This window comes from Miniopterus schreibersii (genome assembly GCF_964146895.1).
Source record: "Miniopterus schreibersii genome assembly, chromosome: 9".
Taxonomy (NCBI): Eukaryota; Metazoa; Chordata; class Mammalia; order Chiroptera; family Miniopteridae; genus Miniopterus; species Miniopterus schreibersii.
This window is the reverse complement of record NC_138118.1, coordinates 83,982,693-84,004,189: the sequence shown is the minus strand read 5'-3', so window position 1 is coordinate 84,004,189 and position 21,497 is coordinate 83,982,693. Positions and strand designations below refer to the sequence as shown.

General features: G+C 60.7%; 2 protein-coding genes across 2 annotated transcripts; one reads left to right on the top strand and one right to left on the bottom strand.

The window, feature by feature from the left end:
* Positions 1–5,267: 5,267 nt before the first annotated feature.
* CCDC201 (coiled-coil domain containing 201) lies at positions 5,268–11,012 on the bottom strand. Its single transcript, XM_081146514.1, has 3 exons — positions 10,855–11,012; positions 7,047–7,508; positions 5,268–5,567 (listed from the first exon to the last, which is right to left on the bottom strand). Exons 1-3 carry the CDS (start codon positions 10,933–10,935, stop codon positions 5,481–5,483), a joined length of 630 nt encoding a protein of 209 aa, XP_081002640.1. The 5' UTR covers positions 10,936–11,012; the 3' UTR covers positions 5,268–5,480.
* Positions 11,013–17,569: 6,557 nt separating this feature from the next.
* Positions 17,570–21,211, top strand: IGFBP1 (insulin like growth factor binding protein 1). Its single transcript, XM_081146513.1, has 4 exons — positions 17,570–17,938; positions 19,026–19,129; positions 20,036–20,167; positions 20,949–21,211. The coding sequence occupies exons 1-4, from the start codon at positions 17,584–17,586 to the stop codon at positions 21,075–21,077; spliced, it is 720 nt and encodes a 239-aa protein (XP_081002639.1). The 5' UTR covers positions 17,570–17,583; the 3' UTR covers positions 21,078–21,211.
* Positions 21,212–21,497: the final 286 nt, after the last annotated feature.

Here is a 21,497-nt window from a genome sequence, read left to right as displayed (position 1 = left end):
TGTCCCACGTGACCTGTGTGTCCCTGCATGACCCTCGCATGCCCGTGCCCGACCCCAGTAGCGCAGACCACAGCCGAACTTCCAGATGCTTCCACGGGCCACCAGCCTCGCTGGCCCGCTCCCCGGCGTCTTCACCCTGCGGGGTACACGCCCCTGCAGACCCAGCCACCTGGACCGACTGTGTCCATGTCTCCAAAGCCACCGGGGCTTCCAGATACCTGGTGAACCGGAAGCAATAACTAACCAAATGCAGGGACACGTCTGGTCCTGGGCCGGTTGCTGAGTCAGAGACACGCCACGTGCATGTGTTTGCCCGAACTTAGGGCGCCGTGGAGCTGACACCCCAGCCGCACAGCCCTGCCTGCAGACCCAGCTTGACAGCCCCCTGGTGGGGCTGGCTGTCCGCTGAGGCTCGGAGCGGAGGCCCAGCGTGGACCCCTGTCAGCTTGTCCTCTGGGCTGTCCCTCCGGCCGGGACGCCCGTCTCCCGTGGGAAACAGGCTGCCGTGGGCTCTGGGCTGGGCTGGGGCACTGCCAGCCTCCAGACACCACGTGTGTGCCCCCCTGATAGGAATACGGTGCTGCCACCTGGAAACAGCATCTAGGCCCTGCTTTTATGGTCACTCTGGAAGGAAGGTTGGGTCAGCCCATCCGCTCTTCTGCACCGCGTGTCCCCGTGACCCCCGAGCCGCGGGGTCCTGCGGGTCCGTGCCATGTGTCAGGCCCTGCCCGAGGCGCCCGCAGCTCGCGAAGCAGGAGTGCGTGTGCTGCTGCGGGCGCCTGTCGCAGGGACGAGCTCACACCTGCGCCGTCACCGAGCGGACGGGGCCCAGAGCCTCTTTGGTACTTTTAAAAAATATATGTTTTTATTGATTTCAGAGAGAGGAAGGGAGCGGGGGAGAGAGAGAAACATCAGTGATGAGAGAGTCACTGATCGGCTGCCTCCTGCACGTGTGTCCTGACCAGGAATCGAACCGTGACCGCCTGGCTCACAGGTCGATGCTCAGCCAGAGCCACACCAGCCGGGCCGCTTTGGTACTTTTGGTTCTGAAAACATGCAGACCCGTAGGCTCTCTATATACAGTGGCCCCCAGAAACGGACTCCCCCTGTTTTGTGATGGCTTCAGTTTAAAAAAACAAAAGAAAATCAACCTTCCTAGAGGCAGTTGGTTTGAAAATATCTGTTTGCTGTAGACAAGGAGCCGGCTGTGGGGCTGGCAGCTGGCGGTCAGTGGCTTCGGGGGGTCACGCTGATCCTCAGCCAGTGGCCCCCCAATTTTATTTAAAACTGCGGGTTCTGCAGCAGGTGGGTGACGGGAGGTGTGACGCTTCCTCACGGGGCTTCTGGGTCTTTCGGCTGAGCGAGGACCCAAGGTGTGCGGGCGTGTGGCTGCCAGGCCGGAGCTCGGCGGGCGGCGGGCGGCTGTGATTCTGGCGAGCTGGTGGCAGGGCTGGAGGTGGCTGAGACAGTGTGGGCCCCATGTGGGGGGACGGGTGTTGGGCGCGAGGGGCACCTGGAGCAGGCTGGACGGGCTGGTGTGGCCAGCAGGGCAGCTGCTCAGGCCGGCCATGGCCCAGCCCAGCAGCCCCGACCCGACTTAGGTTTTCCCTCTGAGAGTGTCAGGACCTCGAGGGCACAGCCCCAGCCAGCCACCCACAGAGGGAAGCTTCGGGCTCATCTGCGCACAGGTGCCCATGTGGCGGGGGGTCCCCAGCGGTGGGTTTGTCCCCATGGCCCACCCTGGGTGTTCCCAGGCAGGAATCATCTCACCCAGACCCCGCGTTGAGATGAGGTCGGCTGTGTCCTCTGGGCTGAGCCCTGTCTCTCCTTTAGCGACTGATCCCTCAGGACATAAACTGTTCCGCCTGGGAAACCCTACTGTGCCTGGTCCCACCTTCTGTCCTGAACTACATCTCGAGGCACAACCTGTCCCCCCTAAGGAAGCAGACTGTCCTTCTGCAAGGAGGGCGACTGCCCTGTCCCTGTCTGTAAGGCCCCTTTGGCATTGGATACAGCAGAAGGGGGACCCCAGGCACCCCCAAACCACACACACCTCTCCAGTTACCTGGACCCTGCCCAGCTCCCAACTCCTGGTCAGAGCCACCCAGTGTCCCTGTCAGCCTGCTGGCCTGGGGTAGGTGGTCAGTGTCCCTTCCTGGGGATCAGCGGACGTCCAACAACAGACTCATGGGGGTTACGGCGGGTGGTGAGGAACCGGGGACACTGAGTACAGCACCTGAGTCCCACGGCGCTGGTAGCTCAGGCTTCAGTGTTTTGGTTTCCAAACAGGCGCTTATTGAGAGACGGTGTTTAAACGGAGGGGGTGACTTGGACTCACCTCCAGGAGATCCGCCCGGCCTCTAGGGCTTAATAGCCGTGGGTGTGCTCTGCGGTCACAGCCCCTCGGGCGCTGTCTGGGCTCCTGCGTGAGCACCGGGCCCCTGGCCTGCCGGCAGCCGGAGCTTGTCTCTCGCCTCCCACCAGCAACCCCCACGCAGCCCAGCACGAAGCACACGTCTCAGGGCACCGTCCCCTCGTGTCCCGGGAGCCCCGAGGGAGCCCCGCCGCCCCCGCCACCCAGCAGGAGCCACACTCCCAGCTCCGCCCTGCAGAGGGGAGCGGTTTTGCCTTCATCCCTGTAAACACCGTGGACACCCAAGCCATTCGCACGCGGGGTCGCATGCGTGAAGTCCCTGACCGTGTGGATGTAGTCTGAGTCTGGAGTCACGCAGCATGCACAGCGAGGGGGCAGCCCGCCTCGGGCCATCTGCCGGCTGGCCGCAGAGCGTCCCCGACGGTGTCCCCGACAGGGCGGGCCCCGGAGCCCGAGCCCTGGCTCCCGCACCCGCCCGCCTGCCCCACTCACACGGACCGCGCAGCGGAGATACGGAATGTAACCTCTTAGCGGTAGACCCCACTCCCATTTAGGTAGAGCCCCGCCCGCCGCGGGCTGGCTGTCCTCCGGGGGAACGTGTGCAGAGGCCCGTGCCCGCCTGTGCCCCCGCGGTAGGGCTGTCCCCGCAGGGGACGCAGGGGCACGGGGCAGGGTCTCCCACCGGGACAGCTCGGTGAGCATGCTTCATCCAGCGTGGGCACAGACCGACACCTCGACGTCCCCTTCTCATGACAGATTTGTATGGTCAACACGGGTCTATTTTTACGCCAACTGGACACTGTAGAGACCTCCCAGTCTTTTCCAAGATTGTTACACCGAGACGAGTCATTGAATAATCTGTCCTATTTTTATTTGAAAAAAAAACCAGTGAACGGACAGACGTTAGATGTGAATGTACGTTTCTTAATCGCAACTTTTCTACCGAGTGTTTGCACTACACTTTCTGGAATCTTACTTAACAGAAGTAAAGGAAGACATTGCTTGACTAAACCTGTGGTGGTTTTTATTTAAGTAAAATAGGTTTTTATTGATTTGAGAGAGAGAGGAAGGGCGAGGGAAAGAGAAACACGGGTGGGCTGCCTCCTGCACGCCCCTCCTGGGGACCGAGCTCACGACCCGGGCGTGTGCCCTGACCGGGAATCGACTGTGACCTCCTGGTCCCTGGAACGATGCTCAACCTCTGAGCCACGCCGACCAGGGCTGTGGCCATTTTCATGGGAAAACAAGTGCATGTTGCTAAGACACTGCCGCCTGAGACACTGTGATCTCCTCAAATCCCCCCCCCTTCTCGGACCCTGGCTGGCTCTGCCCTCCTGTGACGACAAAGCCCGTGTGTGGCGGGTGGAGCTGTGGGTGAGACGCTGGGGCCATAAGGAAAGTGTGGAGACTCAGCAGAGTGAGGTCGGAGGGACAGGGACTTGGACATCGCGGAGGGTGCTGAGGAACTAGACCAGCTGCTGGGGGCGGGGGGCCCTCCATCAGCAGGCTTAGCGGGATTGTTGGCGAGAACCGGACTCCGCAGGCCAAGGTCGGGCCAAGGTCCGGCCTAGCGGGGGAGAGGCCCTAAGGAGCCTGGCCGGAGTGAGTGGTGGGGGGAGGGTTTGCCACTGGCTGTGGTGACCGGGACACAGCGAATGCTTGTCCTATCCCTGCGTCAGGATCAAGAGCAGCAGGGTTGACGCCGGGACCCCAGCATCCTGGAGCTGGTGGGCGGGGAAGGAAGGGGTCTGAGGGGGCGGCTGGGGCCTCACCCAGGGGACCACGAGAGCACGGTTGGGGTGTGAGCACGTTTCTGGGTTTTTCCGAGTATGGAGCCGAGGAAGAGATAGAGGCCAGAGTGTGCATCCCACAGACTGCGGCCACGGTTTCACGAGAAACTTTACTTTTAATCACGACGACGGGAAGGACTTACTTTCACCAAGGTATTTAGTTCCCGCTTCTTTCCACTTTCATGTCTTATTTGAAAAATTAATAAACGTCGTTTTATAATCTGATAATCGTTATAACAAAGGAAAAAGTGAACCAGCTGAAGAGTTGGCTTATAAAGGAGGAACTAGCTCAGGAAACACACATTGAAACACCACTCAGGGGATGCGATCTCACCACACTCGCGGGGCGTCTGCGATGACAGCCAATGACCATCCCCTCCTGGGAGGACTGTCATCGCTCCTTCCGTGTTGGGGACCTTGAAAGGGATGTGGCACTTCCAGGGAGACCAGGTTTGCCATCTGCCCCCCCGAAGCTCAGGTACATCCCTGCCCTCAGAAACCCTGGCCTTGCTCGCCCGTGGCACCTACGTGTCCCACCCTCTCCACCCAGCCTTAGAGTCTGTTTGGGGTGCCCCATTTCAGGGTTCCTCATATTGGGGTTCCCTGTCAGGGAGTCTTATTTTAGGATGCCTCATGTTCCCCGTGTTGGGGTGCCCCATTTTAGGGTGCCTCACGTTGGGGTTTGAGCCGGGTTTCTGTGAGACAAGCTCAGGGGCTCCCTTTCTTCCCCACAGCGTGAGGGTCAGCAACGGCCCCTCCGCCTGGCCCGTAGAGCTCAGTGCTGGGGGCATGGGCAGGAGGGCAACTTCCTCTGCCCACCACTGAACGGAAGAAACTCCGCAGGTCCCAGAGGCCCTCAGGTTGAGAGCCCGTGTTCCAGGCTTCTCCTGGGGTGACCCTCTGAGCCCACAATGTCAGATGCCCCTGCCTTCCCCCGGCCGGCGGGTCCCAGAGGTCCCTGGTCTTTACCTGTAAAATGTCACTGACCCTACACCAAGTCATCCTGGACTCGGGGAAGCAGGGTCTGGGGCACCCCCTCCCCGCCTCCCCTGCCCCCCCACCTGCTCCCTCATCTCAGGTGGCCCCTCAAGACCACACTTGGATCTGAGTAACAAGAAGTTTATCCACAGGCCCCACCCGAGTGGCACAGTGTATGGGGGGGCAGGGTGTCAAGGGTGGACCTGCAAGTCCTGAGGAGGGCGTGGGGCTTACAGGCAGCTGGCTGGAGGGATGGACAGACGAGCAGGACAGGCGGACAGATGGATGAGAGTCAGACCAAGGCAGGCTCTGAGCCCCTGCTCCCTGGTCCCGCGAGGTCACTCATCCTGCACCGTGAGGTCGTGCTGGGTGGCCTCCTCGATGCTCCGGAGCTGGCGGGCCTCCCACTGCCGGACCCGCTCCATCTGTGGGAGCAACGGGCTCTCTGAGGGGTGACTGTGGGACCCTGGCTTTTGCTGGTAGGAAAAGCAATGCGCACCCACCCTGCAGACAGCCCACCAGTCAGCGCTGGGCACCATCTGGGCCGTGAGCCAGAGGGGCTTGGCCAGCCTGCACCGTCCCCACTCAGGCCGCACCCCACCCCTGGAGAGGGCTGAGGACGGCTGTGGGACAGGCAGGGTCAGGGCCCACGGAGCTGGGCCTGACTAGGGCACAGAGATGGCTGGGGAGGGGGCGGGACAGAGGGGCCAGCGGGTGTGGTCACCTGCAGACCCAGCGTCTGGGTGTAGACAGCCTGTTCCCCCTGCTTCCCACACGCCCGCTTCCTGGAGCCGCAGCAGGAGAGAGGCTCCAGGACAGTGTGGGGATGACACGGCAGGCCGGCCCCTGCTGCCAAGCGAGACAGGCTCAGCCCGACCCCAGCGAGTGTGCCCGGCTGGACTGCAGGGAGCGGGCTTGGGGGAGGAAGGGGGAAGGGGACCCCTGCAGGTCAGGGTCCAAGTACCCTGAAGTGTGAAAACTGGGGGGGGGGCACAAAATAGGAGCAGGAAAAGCTGACACCAGCTGGGACGTGGACAGTGGGTCAGGCAGAGCGGGGAGGGGTCGAGCAGCTGCGATGGGGGCCTCGGGCAAAGTGACAGCGCCCTGCAGTCACCTGGGGAGGCAGAAGCCAACCACCCTCAGAGGCGGAGTAGGAAGCACCAGAGAGGTCAGAACAGGATGGAAAGAGAGGCCACCAGGTGTGGGGCACCCCGCTGCCCAGGACTTGAGAGGACAGGGCAGAGCAGGGCTCAGAGGCTGCCGAGGAGCCGGTCAAGGTTTCCTAGGGCTGTCGGGGTGAGGGCATCCAGAGCCCCGGGACCCCAGGGCTGGGGACCCTGAGGGGTCTCAGCTGCTGACCTGCGGGAGGGGGGAGCAGTCTCCCCAGCAGCCCCTTCTCAGGAACCTCTGCACCAGGAGGTCAGAGGGACACTGAGGGGCTGCAAGCAGAGCTCAGAGCACGACAGGGGCCCGGGGCCCTCCCACCGACTGGTGAGGACATTGGGACCCTCGGTGCCAGCCAGAGTGGGAGCAGAGGGGGTGGCCACAGGGGACACAGGACAGTGAGCGGCTTCCCAGGGCTCCTATGTCATCCTGCCTTGTCCCCAGAGCACGGGAAGGTCTACAGCAGTGTGCCGAGGAGTCTGGGGAACGGGGGGATGCTGGGGCACATATTTTAATGGCACAAGCGAAGGTCCTTCCCCTGGAGGCAGGGGAACCCCCAAAGAGGGGCCTGGACGTTAAAAAGGCCAGTCCCCCAGCCTCCCCAGCCTGTGACCTCGCCGTGCCTGGGCCAAGGTTCCTTTAGTGAGGAACAGCTGTGCTCTTGCTCCCAAATCACAGGCCACCTCCTGGGGGACCCAGAGCTCCCAGGGGACAGGGACAGGGCTGGGGTCAGGACCTACCACAGCCGCGAACTTCTTCAGGTCCCGGTGCCTCCGCCCGGCAGTGTTTGAGATCCCAGGGAGCCCCTTGTTTCCCATCCAGCTCCCCGGGGACTCTCCCTGCTGGGCCTTTCGCTGTCGCCGTTGCCGTGGCTGCTTCCGGGTGACCTCGGCTGGCACGGGCGGCTCTTCCTCGGGAGCCCAGGGGTCCACCTCAGGCTCTAACTGCACACTGGACTCCTCAGAGGCCCAGCTGGTAGAAAGCTGCCTCTCTCGGATGGGGGACAGCAGGTCCCGGGAGAAGCGCGCAGGCAGCGGGGACCCATCAGCAGGGCCCCCTCCCCGGCGGTAGGAGACACGGCCCAGCGGGCTCCTGCTGCGGTGAAGAAAGCCTTCTGCAGGGGTGCTGTGCTTTGGGACGGTCCCCGAGGATCTCCGCACGGAAGGTGGGCCCTTGTCCTCAGAGAAGCTCCACCCAGAAACCTGTCAAAAACAGAGCACAGGTGAGCTAAGGGACGGTCACTGAACCCCTAAGGACAGGATCGGAAAACAGGCTGTGTTGTTGTAAAAATAATTTTTTTTTTGGAAAAAAGTACAAACGTAACATCAATGAAATCAGCTTAATATTTAACCTCAACGTAAAAAAGCAAAACCGTTGACACACACTACAGGTGTTTGCACACAAGTGAAGTCACGTGGGCGGGTCGAGTGTCCTGCAGGTGATAGCCCAGGGCATCGTGGAGGCCGAAGGTCTGGGACCTGCCTTCAGAAGTCACACACGTGAACTAAGACCGATGATCACATGTTGGTAATTTGACATATAGCGTGTCCCCCAAAAATGTATACACACACACTTTGAATAATTATAAAGGCAGTGTTTATTAAAATACATTTTCAAAGTTGAGACATCAGCTGTTACAGTGTGGATACATTGTTGGGGACGCCCTCCCTCTATTATTTGACAGAATTATATTGTAACACACTGAGCACTCACAGGTAAAGCAGTTTAGTGTTTTTACAAATACAGCCTCAGAACAGAGGACCCAGGCACAGGCTGGGAGCATCTCCCGGGAGAGACGGTTTCACACCAGCAGGGAAGCGGTTTTTTCTCATTTCGTGCTGTTCTGGCTGGTTGGTCATTTGGAAAAAACCCAGAACCACCAGGTCCCCACCTCATGCCTCGCCCTAACGTACGTGACAAGGGGTTGCAACTGTGCTCTTTAAAAAGTCATTAGATTACTCAGAAAAAAGGAATTTACAAAATCTTACGTCAATCGTTTTCCAAGAAAATTCCGAATGGATGTAAGATTCAAATGTAAAAAACAAAGGCATAAAAGTGTTGGAAGGAAATACAGGTGAGTCCTGTGTAAACTGTCAGGAGCCGGCTTTCTGATGATTACTCAACACAGAGGCCAGGAAAGCAAAGGCTGAGCTACATATAATTTTAAAACCTTCTGTGAAGCAAAAATTAAAATAAATAAAAAATAAAAAAGAAAAAAGAAAGGGTGCCACGTACTAAGAGACAGGATAAACCAGGAAAAAGCCACCACCTGACGGATACACGCGCAGAGGCCTTAACAGTTTCCTATCTGCGAAAGTTTTAAAAATATATGCGGATAAGAAAAGAGCTCCACGTTTTGGGTGGAGTTTTTATGTGAAAACCGAGGAAAGATAAGAGTCTGGAGAAGTTCTAGAAGCAGCTAAACAACAACATGTCTCCTTGCGGTGGGGGCGGGCGGAGGGCCGGGGTCAGGGGTCAGGGCCTGCGGCTCACCTGCCGCTCACCTGGTCACAGGTGAGAGGAGACAAGAGCCCCTGGGCCCGGTGGGGGGACCGGCGCGGGTGGCTGAGGGTCCCTCCAGCGGGGCCTCTGCGGCCGAAGCGCGGGGTTAGAGGTCAGGCGTGACCGTCCCCTGGGGCCTCCCAGGAGAGGCCCAGCCCCGGACAGCGACCAGCCGCAGGAGGGGGTGGGGGTGCTGCCCCTGGGCCCCGGCCGGCCCCCCGGAAGGTGCTGAGCCGGCCCCCCGGGGTTGGGGCCCAGGCACCCGGGGGGAGGTGGGGGCGGCCCAGGGGGGTGGGCAGGGGTCTCGGGACGGGGTCGGGTAGCGACTCGGGGGGACCCAGAGACCCGGTGCCAGCTCGGGGGGCCCCCGACCCGAGCCCAGGCAGGTCGGCCTCCCCCAGCGCGCCCCCCGCCCCCGCCGGGCGCACCTGCTCCCCGGGCTCCATCCGCTCCGAGGCCCCCGCGGCGCACAGCCGGCAGGTGGGCAGGTGGGCAGGTGCTCACCTGGGCGCGGCTTTCACCTGCCGACGCCGTGGCCGCGCAGGCGCAGGAGGCGCGGGCGGCGCCGCGAGCCCCGAGGGTCTGCACCTGGCGCCCCCTCTTACCCGCAGGTGCGCCCCGAGTCCCGGGGTCAGGGGCCTGCGGACTGGCTGCAGCCGGGCACCGCCGCCCCACTGTGCACCCCGTAGTCCAGGCACCATCCGACCCCCAAGGACTGGGGGGCCGTCGCCCCAGCTCAGTCTCCAAGGCAACCGAGGCCGCGACGTTCCACGTGGCAGCGTCAGAGGAGGGGCAGCGCTGACCCTGCGGCCGGGTCCTTCTTTGTCCTTCAGGGGCCCCCGCGCCGGCTGACGGACCTGCGGGTCGCGCTGGGGACCCCTAACTGGCATCTCAGTGCCGCCCGGGGGGGTCCCCCTGCAGCGCCGGGGGGGGGGGACTGCGGCGAGAGGCCCGCGGCGGCGGCGTCCGTCTGTGAATCGCTCTCACGCGTCCTCTCCCCTCCGCCAACGGCGGCTCTTGTACCCATTTCAGCGAGGGGAAGACTGAGCCCAGGGGTGGGGTGGGGGGCTGCTCAAGGCCGTTGGCGGTTCCTGGCCAACCAGGCTGAGCAGGGGGACTGTCTGACCCCACGGTCCGTGCTCCTGGCCCCAGCCCCTCTCTAGTGCTGGAAAAAGCAACCTGATGCCAGCACTTGGCCACAGCGAGCTTTGGGGGGCAGAGGGATTTTGGCACCTTTTCTCCCCTTTCTCTGTAAACTCAGGTGAGATCTGAGGCACGATCCCAATCCTTTGAGATCCCTGAACCCGGGTGCTGGTGAAGGCTTGGGAGTGTGGAAGGTGGTCATCAGAGGCAGGGGCTCTCCACAGACCATCCTGTCCAGTTAGCACAGCCCATCCCAGCCCAACTGGCCTGGAGCAGGGGCAAGGCGCCTCCTCTCCCTGCTGCTGGGGCCCCGGGGGACACAGCCCTCCTGACTGCAAGTCATGGGGGGCAAACGTTTGAGGCAGGAGGGGGTCCCACTCACAGGAATATCAGGAGGTGACCAGCCCAGCCGTCTCTCTCTTCCTGTCTCGGCTGTCAGGGAGGGGGCACCGTCTTTAAGAGCCCTCTAGGGACAGTGTGCAGAGCCAGGACAAGCACGTGGGTTCAATAAATTAGGCCCATCCAAGGGCAGGAACACTCTGCAGCCAGGAAGCTGTGTGTGAGCCCTGCGTGTGTGTGTGTGTGCTTGCATGTACATGTATGTGAGCATGGGCATGCAGGTGCACACCTACAGGCAGATGTCCATGGCATGTAACATGAGAAAGGCTATGCAACTGACAGTGTGATGCCATTTCAAAAATCACACACACGTACATACAGCACACACATGTCACACACCACACATGTGCGCACACAGCCAGAAAGAGACCAGAAGGAAATGGTAACATTGGTAATATCTAGGCGGTGGGATTATAGGCGAATTTTAACATCACTTAAATCCATTTCACTTTTTCTGAAAAGAACGTGTAGTTAGTAAAGAGTAATTAAGAAAATGGAGCTCACCTGGCACAGTCCCTCATTTTCCAGGTGGGGAAACTGTGGGCCGCAGAGGGGCAGTTTGTCCAAAGTCCCAGGGCCCGCCATGTGGGGGCTGCTGGACACCGTCCCGGTGTCCTGTTTTCTCACTGCACCAGGCCACCCCAGGGTGCCCTGACCTCCTGGCACACAAGCACCCTGCTTTTAGGACAGTGAGGCTCTTTGTGTTTGTGTTTGTGAATGAAAACATTGTGAAACGTACAGTGTGTGTCTCGCGTCACATCTGCCTGTCACACAGAGTCACCTGTAACCAGGGCCCTTCCCCACTGCATTGGGCAGCCCTCTGGGGAGAAGGTCAGGGTCTGGACGCAGGCCCTGCAGGGGCTCCAGGCTTGGCCTGTGGCAGAAGCTGGCCCCACACCCTACTGAACATTTAAGGAAGAAATTATACCAATTCTCTTAATCTTCCAGAACATAGAAGCAGAGGGAACACTTCCTAACTCACTCTATGAGGCCAGCATGACCCTAATACCCAAGCCAAATGAAGACATTACAAAAATGAAAAACCACACACCGATGTCTCTCACTAGCATAGATGCAAAAACCTTCAACAAAAATATTAGCAAATCGAATCTAAGAAGGTGTGAAAAGAATTATACACCACGACTAAGTGGGACTTACAGCAGGTGTCCAAGGCTGGTTCCACACTCAATTAATGTGATCCATCACATCAAAAGGCTAAGGAAATATCACATGATCACATCGATAGATGCAGAACAAGCATTAAAAAAATCCAATATCCACTTATGATCAAAACTCTCAGAAAACTAGGAATATAGGGTAAGTTCCTCAAAAGCTTGATAAAGAACATCTACAAGAAACCTACAGTTAAGTCATACTCAACGGTGGGAAGCTGGACGCTTTCCCGCTAAGATCGGGAATGAGGCAGGGCTGACCCTGCTACACCCCTTTTCAACATTGTATGGCAAGTCCTAGCTGATGCCGTGAGACACGAAAAGGAAATAAAAGGTATACGGATTGGGAAGAGAGAATTAAAATTCTGTTTCTTTGCGGATAACATGACAGTCTATGTAAAAAGTCTGGAAGAATTGGAAAAAAACCACACAAACCCTCCTGGAACTGAGCTATTACAGCGAGTTTGCAGGATGCAAGATTAATACACAAAAGTCAACCCCTTTGAATATACCAGCAATGAGCAAGTGGAACTTGACATAAGAACATAAGACCATCGCCCTAGCTGGCTCGGCTCGGTGGTCAGAGTGTCAACCTGCAGACTGAAGGGTCCTGGGTTGGATTCAGGCCAAGGGCATGGACCTCAGTTGCAGGCTCGATCCCGGGCCCTGGTTGGGGCACGTGCGGGAGGCAACCAATGAGTGTGTCTCTCTCACACTGACGCTTCTCCCCCCCACACACTTCCATTCTCTCTGAAAAGCAATGGAAAAAATATCCTCAGGGAAGGATTAAAAAAACAAAAACAAAAACAAAAAAGCCCGAAGACCATTGACACCAGCACTCCCCAAAATGAAATGCTTGTGTATAAATATAACAAGGAATCCCACAACCTGACTGATACACGAGCGAAGGCCTGAACAGACACATCCCCAGAGAAGCACAGACGGCAAACAGCGCTTGGGAAGAGCTTCGCATCGCGTGCCGTCGGGGAAGCGCGAGTGAAAACAGAGATGCGAGTAACGCTGGGAACCGCCCACCTGCAGCCTCCAACTCAAACCCTGCAGGCAGGGCCAAGGGACTCTCCTGCCTTCGTGGCGGCTGCACCCCACAAATGCACACTGATGTGGGCAAGACCCCCCACCAAGGACTAGAGACTGTAACACAGGAGGCTGTCCCCTTAATGTAGGAGGCTGTCCCCCCTTAATGTAGGAGGCTGTCCCCCCTTAATGTAGGAGACAGTCCCCCCTTAATGTAGGAGGCTGTCCCCCTTTAATGTAGGAGGCTGTCCCCCCTTAATGTAGGAGACAGTCCCCCCTTAATGTAGGAGACAGTCCTCCTTTAATGTAAGAGGCTGTCCCCCCTTAATGTAGGAGAGAGTCCCCCCTTAATGTAGGAGGCTGTCCCCCCTTAATGTAGGAGGCTGTCCTCCCTTTTTGTGCCAGGACCTTGCTCTTTGCCCAGGTCAGCACCTGCCGCCTGTGGGTGGGAGGGGTCCCGCTGCCAGGGCTCGTGGCGAGGGGCTTGATGTTGGAGGGGCTGCTGGGCCGGTGGACAGGTCAGGGGTCTGGGCTGTGCTGACGGGACAGGAGAGAGGTGCGCAGGTGGGCGGGCCGTCAGTTTGGGGAGCGGCGCCCTTCCGGCCTTGGCTGGAATTGACATCATTCCCCCGTCAATCCATCGGCCCGGGAGCACAGCAAAACACTTTTGTTTTTCCCCAGGTTAAAAACAACTTCCCTTTGAGGGTCCCCTGGGTCGCGGCGTCCCCTCCCTTTGAGAGTTCGGCTTTGCCCTTGACCCCGCATTGTTTTTCAGAGCAGGGACACCGATTGCTCAATTTTCTGCTGCCGGTGAGTAAGCAGCGGGCTGTGCGGAGGCAGAGCTGGAAACTGGGTGACTGATGAAAGGCCCCTGCTCGGTTTCATCACCCAGCGAGCCCCCCACCTCTGCTGAGAGCCGCGGGAGCTCACACGCGCTCAGGGCTGACTGTGCCAGGACCGCCCCACCCCCACGCCGCAGGCGAGGAAACTGAGGCCGGGGAGGTTTAATAATGGGCCAGGGTGTGGAAACCCAGGTGACAGCCCAGGTGGTGTTGCTGGGTGGGGGTCACGGTCCACTGTTTCCGGGGACCCACCCCTGGGACTCGCATTCTGGAGCCAGCTCCTCGCTCAGGGGGAGACCCTGTACCCCACAGGTGCCACCACCCAGGGCAGGCATGCTGGGAAGTGTCCTGAAAGGACTGGCTGACACTAAGTGGGGCCCCAAATACCTCTCAACCCTGCCCCCAGGGCACCCTGACCCCACCTCAGATGCACGTGGGCTTGGATTTGGAAAGGGCTGGTGTGCTCGCCTGCCTCCAGAGAGGGAGCCTGGGATCCCCTGGGTCCCCTGCCCCCGCCACCCCTGCTCTCCACCCCTGGGTCCAGGGCACCCGGCTCTTGGATTCCAGTGGCCGGTCACATGGGCAGGGTGCTCACCAGTGTCCTGGGCACGGTGCTGGGCAGGGGAAACTGCGAGTCCACCCAGCCTGGCAAGAGACACAGGACAACACAGGCTTATGCGGCTCTTCAGTGCGGCTCTAACCCAGGCTATCACAGGCTTCGGGGACACGGAGGGACTCAGTCTACCTGGGAGCCAGCGGGAAGGCTTCTCAGAGGAGAGGATGGGTCCTGAGGGGTCAGAGGGGCAGAAGAGAGCCCTGAGTATCCCGAAGGCGTGAGGATGTGGCGGAGCCTCAGGAAGGAGCCTGTAGGGACAGGGCCCTGCAGGAGGCCCCTGGTCCTGGGTTCTCTGTGGGTCCCAGGCCACCTCTGAGATGCTCTGCGGCCCCTCTCTCCACTCCAGCTGTGCCTGGACCTCCACCAACCTCTGCTGGCCCTGCCCCTGCCCCTGTCCCTGCCCCCCCTTCCTCCGCAGGTATCACAAGTCGCCTTCCCTCCCTAAAGCACTTGCTCCTAGTTTTTCTTGTCCTGGATCTTTGCGGGCAGGTGACTCTGCTCTGGGCCGTGTCTGATGTCTGGACAAGGTCAGTGCCTGGCCTGAGGGTCATCGGAGTGCAGGGTCTTCTAACTGGTCTCCGGCCTCCAAGGTTGCCCAGGAATCTTTTTGGGGCTCCCTCCTGGCTGCTGACTCTCAGCCCAGCCTGCACCCCTCCAGTGGCGACTGGCTGCCTACGTGATGAGCCCAAACCCCTCCGCCTACACCTGGGCCCTTTCCTCCAGCTTCCCGGCAGGAACTCCTGGTCATTCCCCGAACACACCACCCTCTTCCCAGCCCCTGCCTTCCCGCGGCCGTCTGCCCCGCACACGGGGCCCCGTCCCCTGCCGTCTGCCCCGCACACTGGGCCCCGTCTGCGGCTTCCTTGGTTGCAAATTCCCTGGGAAGCGCCAGGCAGGGCTGGTGCCTGGTTCCTGCTGGTCCCGGCCGCACCCTAAACCCTCTCCTGAAGCGCTTCCCATAAGGACCAGCTTATAACGAGCCCCGGATGGAGCGTGTTCCCCGACACGGCGCTGTGACCAGTTTGGGCATCGCCGGACCCCCCATACCCCCCACACCTAGCTCTGCACCTGCACCAACCTGAGGGGCCCGCTTGGTCCCTCTGCCTGTCCTCTGATGGGGGGAGGACGGTGCAGACAGAGCCCGGCCCTGCACGGTGCTGGGGCTGGGGCCCTTGGCTCCGAGGGGGGACATGGGAAGGGGACCGGGATGGAGCCTTATAAGAATGAGAACAGAGGTGATGGAGAGATGTGGGTGACAGGGAGACGTGGGTGACAGGTGTAGGTGACAGGCTGATGTACGTAGTGGGGTGATGAGAATCGGAACATGGGGGACAGTGAGGAGAAAGTCATGGAGAAGTGACAACTTTTTTCTGGGATGGAGAGGGGACCCTAAGGCCGGACGTTGAGCAGAGTCAGAAGGGCTGGGATGAGGGGAGGAGGGTGACCCCAGGGAGCGCCCCTCCCCCTATCGGGCGGCTGGGAGTCAGACCCCCAGGGGCCAAGGGGTCCGGGTTCGGGATGCTCCCAGAAATGACCACAAGCACAGCCATCTCCCTGTGACTTGGCCTGTGGCCACTTGCTCCCCAGGACAGGTGGACAGGTGGCCCGCAGCCTCTGGGGTGAGAGGAGAGGACAGCAGGGTCGGGTTTGGGGGCCTTTTGCTTTGCTGCTGTTTGAGGCAAGTGGTGGAGACGTTGGGACATCGACCCCTGGACAAGAACGTCCACTACGTGAGGGGACAGGCGAGACCTCAGGGAGGGGGCAACGTCCCGGGCAAGGACACAGACTGTGGGCACGCGGTGGGCGGGCCCAGGTTCTTCCTGATGATGATCTTTCCTTGTCGTTAAGAAAACATTCCTGGGGATGCACTGAGGAATTAACGGGGGGGGGCCTCAGAGCACACATGCTTCTGGGCATGAAATCATGAAGGATTTCATCAAAACAACATCAAACTCGTGTTGACCGGGGGGGACGCATCCGTTTGCTCCTAAACCGACACTGAACTTTGTCCTGGAAAAATAATGACAAACGTGACCCTGAACTTCCTTTTCATGACCTTATTTTGATGGTTGCTGGGGCGAGACCGTGGCCCACAGTGGACGTGCCCGAGGCCCCGAAGGCAAGGGCCAGAAGGGGGGTCAGCACGTCCGTCAGCTTTAATCGTGCTGTTCTTGCGACGGGTCGTGTGGGTCCCTGAGTGTAGGGACGGAGGAGGGACCGGGCGCCGTGAACCAGGAGAGGCCTGCGCAGGGGACGCCGGGGGCTCCCCCAGTCTCCTGACCCCCCCCCCGCAGGCCCTGGTATCAGCTTCCTACAAGTTCTTCTTAAGAGTTTAATCCATCAGAGCGAGAGGGACCCGGCTACTCACACGGCTCACTGCACACACGCAAGGGCACATGTTTCTATATTTTAAATGGGCCTCTGACTTCAGAGGGAGGAAGGGAGAGAGAGAAACGTCACTGACGAGAGTCACAGGTCGGCTGCCTCCTGCACACCCCCCGATGGGGATCCAGCCCACAACCCGGGCCTGCGCCCTGACCGGGAATCGAGCCCTGACCGCCTGGTTCATGGGCCGACCCTCAACCGCCGAGCCACACGGGCTGGGCCAAGGGCACATCTGATTCCTTCTCATTCTGGCTTCACTCGGAAATTTTACTTAACCTGCATCCTTGTCTTGTCTTGGAGGCTTTTCTCCATCAGTGAACACGAGCTGCCGGGTGCCGGGGACCAGGCTCCGGGGGGAACACCTGCGGCTCCTGCAGGACCGAGGGGCCCTTTCTCACGGTCGCTGAAGGCACGGTCACATTTTTCTTGCAACCCAGGAGAATATGCACGAAGTAGGAATTTTAATAAAGAGGTGGCCTTGGTATATGATTCTTGATAAACATTCGGTCTGAGCCAGAAGGTCAGAGGCGGCCTGGGGTCTGGGGGCCGCCCTGCAGCCCTGCGCCCCCAGCCCTCTCCTCTTTGGAGGCGCATTAACAAGGCGGGTCTCTGGCTTGTGGTGAGACTGGGAGGCCTCCCCTGGGACAGACCCCCGTCCGTCAGTCCCTCCCTCAGTCCCTCGGGGGGGGGGGGCCCATCCTGCGCTTCTGGGCTTGGCCGCTGTGAAGCAGCCAGGCCCCGGACGCCTGGGTCCTGAGCGGCGCCCCCTCCTCCCCCGAGTCTCGGCTCCCCCTTGGAAACGCGGGGGGCTGGCCGTGCCCGCCGACCTCTCGGGGCCTCCTTGGCTCGGCCGGGGCTGCGCTTGGACCAAACCAGCCGCGCGCCCAGGTGAGACCTGCCCCCGGGGGGGGGGGGCGGCGGCCGAGCCGGGCGGTCACTCTCCGGCCACTCTCCCTCCGCCCTCACTTGGCGCGGGGCCGAGCGCAGGAGAAAAACAAACTTTGAACGCGGGCGGCGGGCGCGCAGCTCGCCAATCGCTGGCCTCGGAGGGCGCGTGGCCCGGCCCCCGCGCCCTTCAAAAGGGCCGCGCGGCGCCCAGCGGGCACCCTCCGCCCGGTCCCCCGGTCACCGCCCGAGGATGCCCGCGGTCCCCGCCGCCCGGTCCCCCGGCCCCCGCCCGAGGATGCCCGCGGTGCCCGCCGCCTGGCCGCTGCTCCTGCTGCTGGCCGCCCAGCTCGGCCGCGCCGCCGCGGGCCCCCAGCTGTGGCAGTGCGCGCCCTGCTCCCCCGAGAAGCTTGCGCGGTGCCCGCCGGTGCCCGCCTCGTGCCAGGAGCAGGCGCGGCCCTACGGCTGCGGCTGCTGCTCCGTGTGCACCCTGCCCGAGGGCGCCAACTGCGGGCTGACCTCTGCGCGCTGCGCCCAGGGGCTCAAGTGCCAGGCGCTGCCCGGGGAGGCGCGGCCGCTGCAGGCCCTGTCCCGCGGCAAGGGCGCCTGCCTGCCCGAGGTCGCCCGCGCCGAGCCCAGCGCCGAGGCCGTAGGTACAGCCCCCCCACCCCCGGGCCCCCGCGGCGGGCAGGGCCGGGGCTCGCTAAGGCCTATAGCTAGTGGGGTGCAAACCCGCCCAAGACCAGGGTTTGGGGCGGAAGGCAGTAAGGAGCCCCGTCCTTGCAGGGCCCCCAGGGCGGTGCCCGTGGGCAGGGAGGAGCGATGGAGGGAGCCCAGGACCTGCAGGCCCCAGTGGTGGGGGCTGAGGCTGTCCCGCCGCCACCCCAGCCCCTGGCCCTCCTCGCAGCGGGTTGGCAGCCAGGTGCCTGGAGCCCCCGAGGCCTGGGATGGGGACCCCGGCCCCCAGGGTCCGGAATATCGTCCTGTGGAGACGGTATGTGCCTCCCAGACGCTGACAACCTAATGTGAGCGTTTAGGCTAAAAACTCCACTTGGGTGTTTCACTTGCCTGCTGCCCCCTCAGGACCTGACCTTCGGGCTCTTTCCTGAACTTAGTGGTGATTTATCTTTAGGAGGAAAGAGAGGAACCCCCCCCATTCCTGACCTGACTCCCTGGCTCCACGGGGAACTGCGGGAACACCTGGCTCTCCATGGAGGGTCCAGGGCTCTCCTGCTGATTCTGTGCCCCCCAGGCAACAAGACAGGGTCATGGGGTAGTCGCCATGGTCCTTAAAGGCGAGGGCTCCCTGGGGCTCCCCTAAGGAGGGCCAGTTCTGGGAGATTCTGTTGGGCACCCATTCCAAACCCTCAGACGATCTTCGAGATATCTGCTGACCCTCCTGCTTGCCTGGGGCTTTTGGAGAAGTCGGTGGGGAGGCCGTGCCCCCCGGGTGGAAGGGCACAGCACCGGCTCCCGTGGGATTCCTACGTATGGATGGGGGAGCCGAGGGTGGGGTCAGGGTTCAACTGTCACCTGTGACTTCTTCAGGGCTCTTCCCAGCCTAAGGGAGAGGCACGTGTCCCCCTCTCCCACTACTGAGGCAGGGACACAGGCACCCCTGCCAGGGGGTGGGGGGCACAGCATCTTCCCAGAAGCCTTCGGTCAGGGGAAGGGAAGCGACTTAGGAGGGCAGGTGCGGACCCGCCTGGAGGGCTCACCGGTCCCGGCTGCCCCTTTTAGATGCCGAGGAGGAGAGCACGGAGCAGCTACCCCCGCTGTGGAGCGCCCTCAGTAACTACGAGAGCATCGCCGCGCTGGGCATCAGCAACATCAAGAACTGGAAGGTGAGGCCGGGAGGGGCAGTGCCACTGGCTGGGACCTGCTGGGCCGCGCAGGCCTGTCGGCCTCTCCAGGCGCCAAGCCCTGGACACAAACACCCTGTTCCCAAAGCCCAGCAGACACTTCTCAGCTGAGCTTTGCCAAGTCTGAAGTCTCTTCAGACAGGACTTTCAGCAAAGGTCCCACGGATGGAAAGAAAAGGCAACTCCCGCTGTGCGGCTTAGATGCCACACTTCACCCCCCGAGCTCATCTCTAAAGAAGGGCAGCCGGTGGGACACTAAGAGCCCTGGGTTTGCCATTCTGAAGCTTAGCTCGGGACTCACCCTCTCCCCATCACGTCCTCGCACCCCTTTAAAAATCGTAGTGAAACACACATAGCGCAACGCTGAGCACTTTCACCATGTTAAAGCGTAACGTGCCGCAGCGTTAGGTGCACTCACAATACTCTGCGACCACCACCGTCCCTCTCAGAACTTGACCTTCCCAAAGAACTGCCCCTGGAGCCACCCCCTGGGCATCTCCAGTGCTGTCGGTTTTTAATTCTACCGCTTGAGGGCGACAAAGGACCAAAGGTGACAGCTGGGTTGTTAACGGCTGGGAATCTCCGTGGCTGTCCTCACGGCGGAGGCTGGGGCCAGACTTGCCCATGGGGGCAGCAGGAGGGGGAGAGAGCGGGAGAGCCTCTCAGCTCCCATGAGTGTTTAGGGGTGATGGGTGTGGGGGGCCCAGGGCCCCAACCTTCATCTTAACAACCCAAGGCAGAGCCGAGCCCCCCTCCTGCGACGGGTGAGAGCTGGAGGCTCGGAGAAGGCGGGTCCGGCCTCCCCCAGGCCGCACGACACCTTTTCAGTCATCCGTTGGGGGTTCATGTTCTCTCCTCACTGACTCCCGCGTCCGACGCCTCTTCCAGGACCCCTGCCAGCGAGAACTCTACGACGTGCTGAACAAACTGGCGCAGGAGCAGCAGGCGGCAGCGGGAGACAGACTCCACAAGTTCTACCTGCCCAACTGCCACAAGAATGGGATGTACCACAGCAAACAGGTGCGTGTCCCTGGGGCGGCCCCCCAGCCCTGCAAAGCCCTGCCTTCCTCCAACGTGCTCCAGTTCCAGAGATGCCCCGAGACGGGTTCTAGGAAGCGAGGTCCGGCCCTCAGGCTCTAGGAGCCCGCAGCCCCTCGGGGACACCACCCTCGCCCACGGGGCCCTGGGCTGGGCTTGTCATTTAACTGCCCCCGCAGGTGGGGCTTCACAGGCCCCTCCCTTCCTAGACTTGAGTGTCTCACTTGCCTCGGGAGGGGAGGAAACAGCTCTGTTTAGCATCTATTTGAGCGTCTCTTACTTTTCCCGTCATGAAGGGGAAGGGACTCTATGATGAAACACAATAGCATTTTAAACGAGATCAAACAAACCCAGACTCCACCCGAGGAGCCCTTCGGGACTCAGTGAAGCGCAGGGTCTGGGGTGTTCCTGGGGAACCTGAAGACTAGGCCGAGCTTCAGAGCAGACCCAGACTTTGTGGGGGGATTGGAGAGGCCGTGTGGCCCTGCCGACGCCAGGACCCCCGGGGCAGACAGCTGTGCACACACCGCTCCGTTCTGCACACGTGTGGAATCCTTAACTCACCGGACACTTGACCTTAGTCCCCATTTTACGAGGGGAACCAGGAGGGCATTGGGTTGCCTTTGGCCGTGGTCACGGCTGGCGGGTGGTGCCCGTGACCCGAGCTCCCAGCCTCGTGCCCCCGGGGTGGTGCCGGGCAGCAGGGAACGCCGGCTCCCCCGGCTTCTGCCAGCCGCTCTGACCTCGAATCTCTTCTCTGCAGTGTGAGACGTCCCTGACGGGAGAGATCGGGTTCTGCTGGTGTGTGTACCCCTGGAACGGGCAGAGGATCCCAGGGTCTGTGAAGGTCCAAGGGGACCCCAACTGCCATCAGTATTTTCAGAGAACGTGAGCAGCATGACCTCTTCCCGCAATGAAATATTTAAGTACCTAGTGTATTCGTGCTCCAGGACACGCACCTATCAGGATACGTGTGTGTATCTATAGGAGCCACGTGCATACTCCACATACTACTTGCTGTGTGAAGCTGTAGTTTATTTATTCACCGTAAGTTTATTTTTTTCTACATAGTAACTTGTGCTACATTAACTTATATATGATGAAACACTTCTCACCATGTTGTATGTAGATCCCGTGTTTTAGCTGTTGGTGAAGAACACGGGGTGATCCTGCCTAGCAATGCAAAATCAAGGGTGTGGCTGTGATTTTTTCCGGGTGACGCAGTGACTAACTTTGTATGTTCCAAGGGTTTGGTGTCAGTTTGCGGGGAAAGTTAAAGGTTGATTCTGTGATCCCGGGAGGCCTTGGCGAC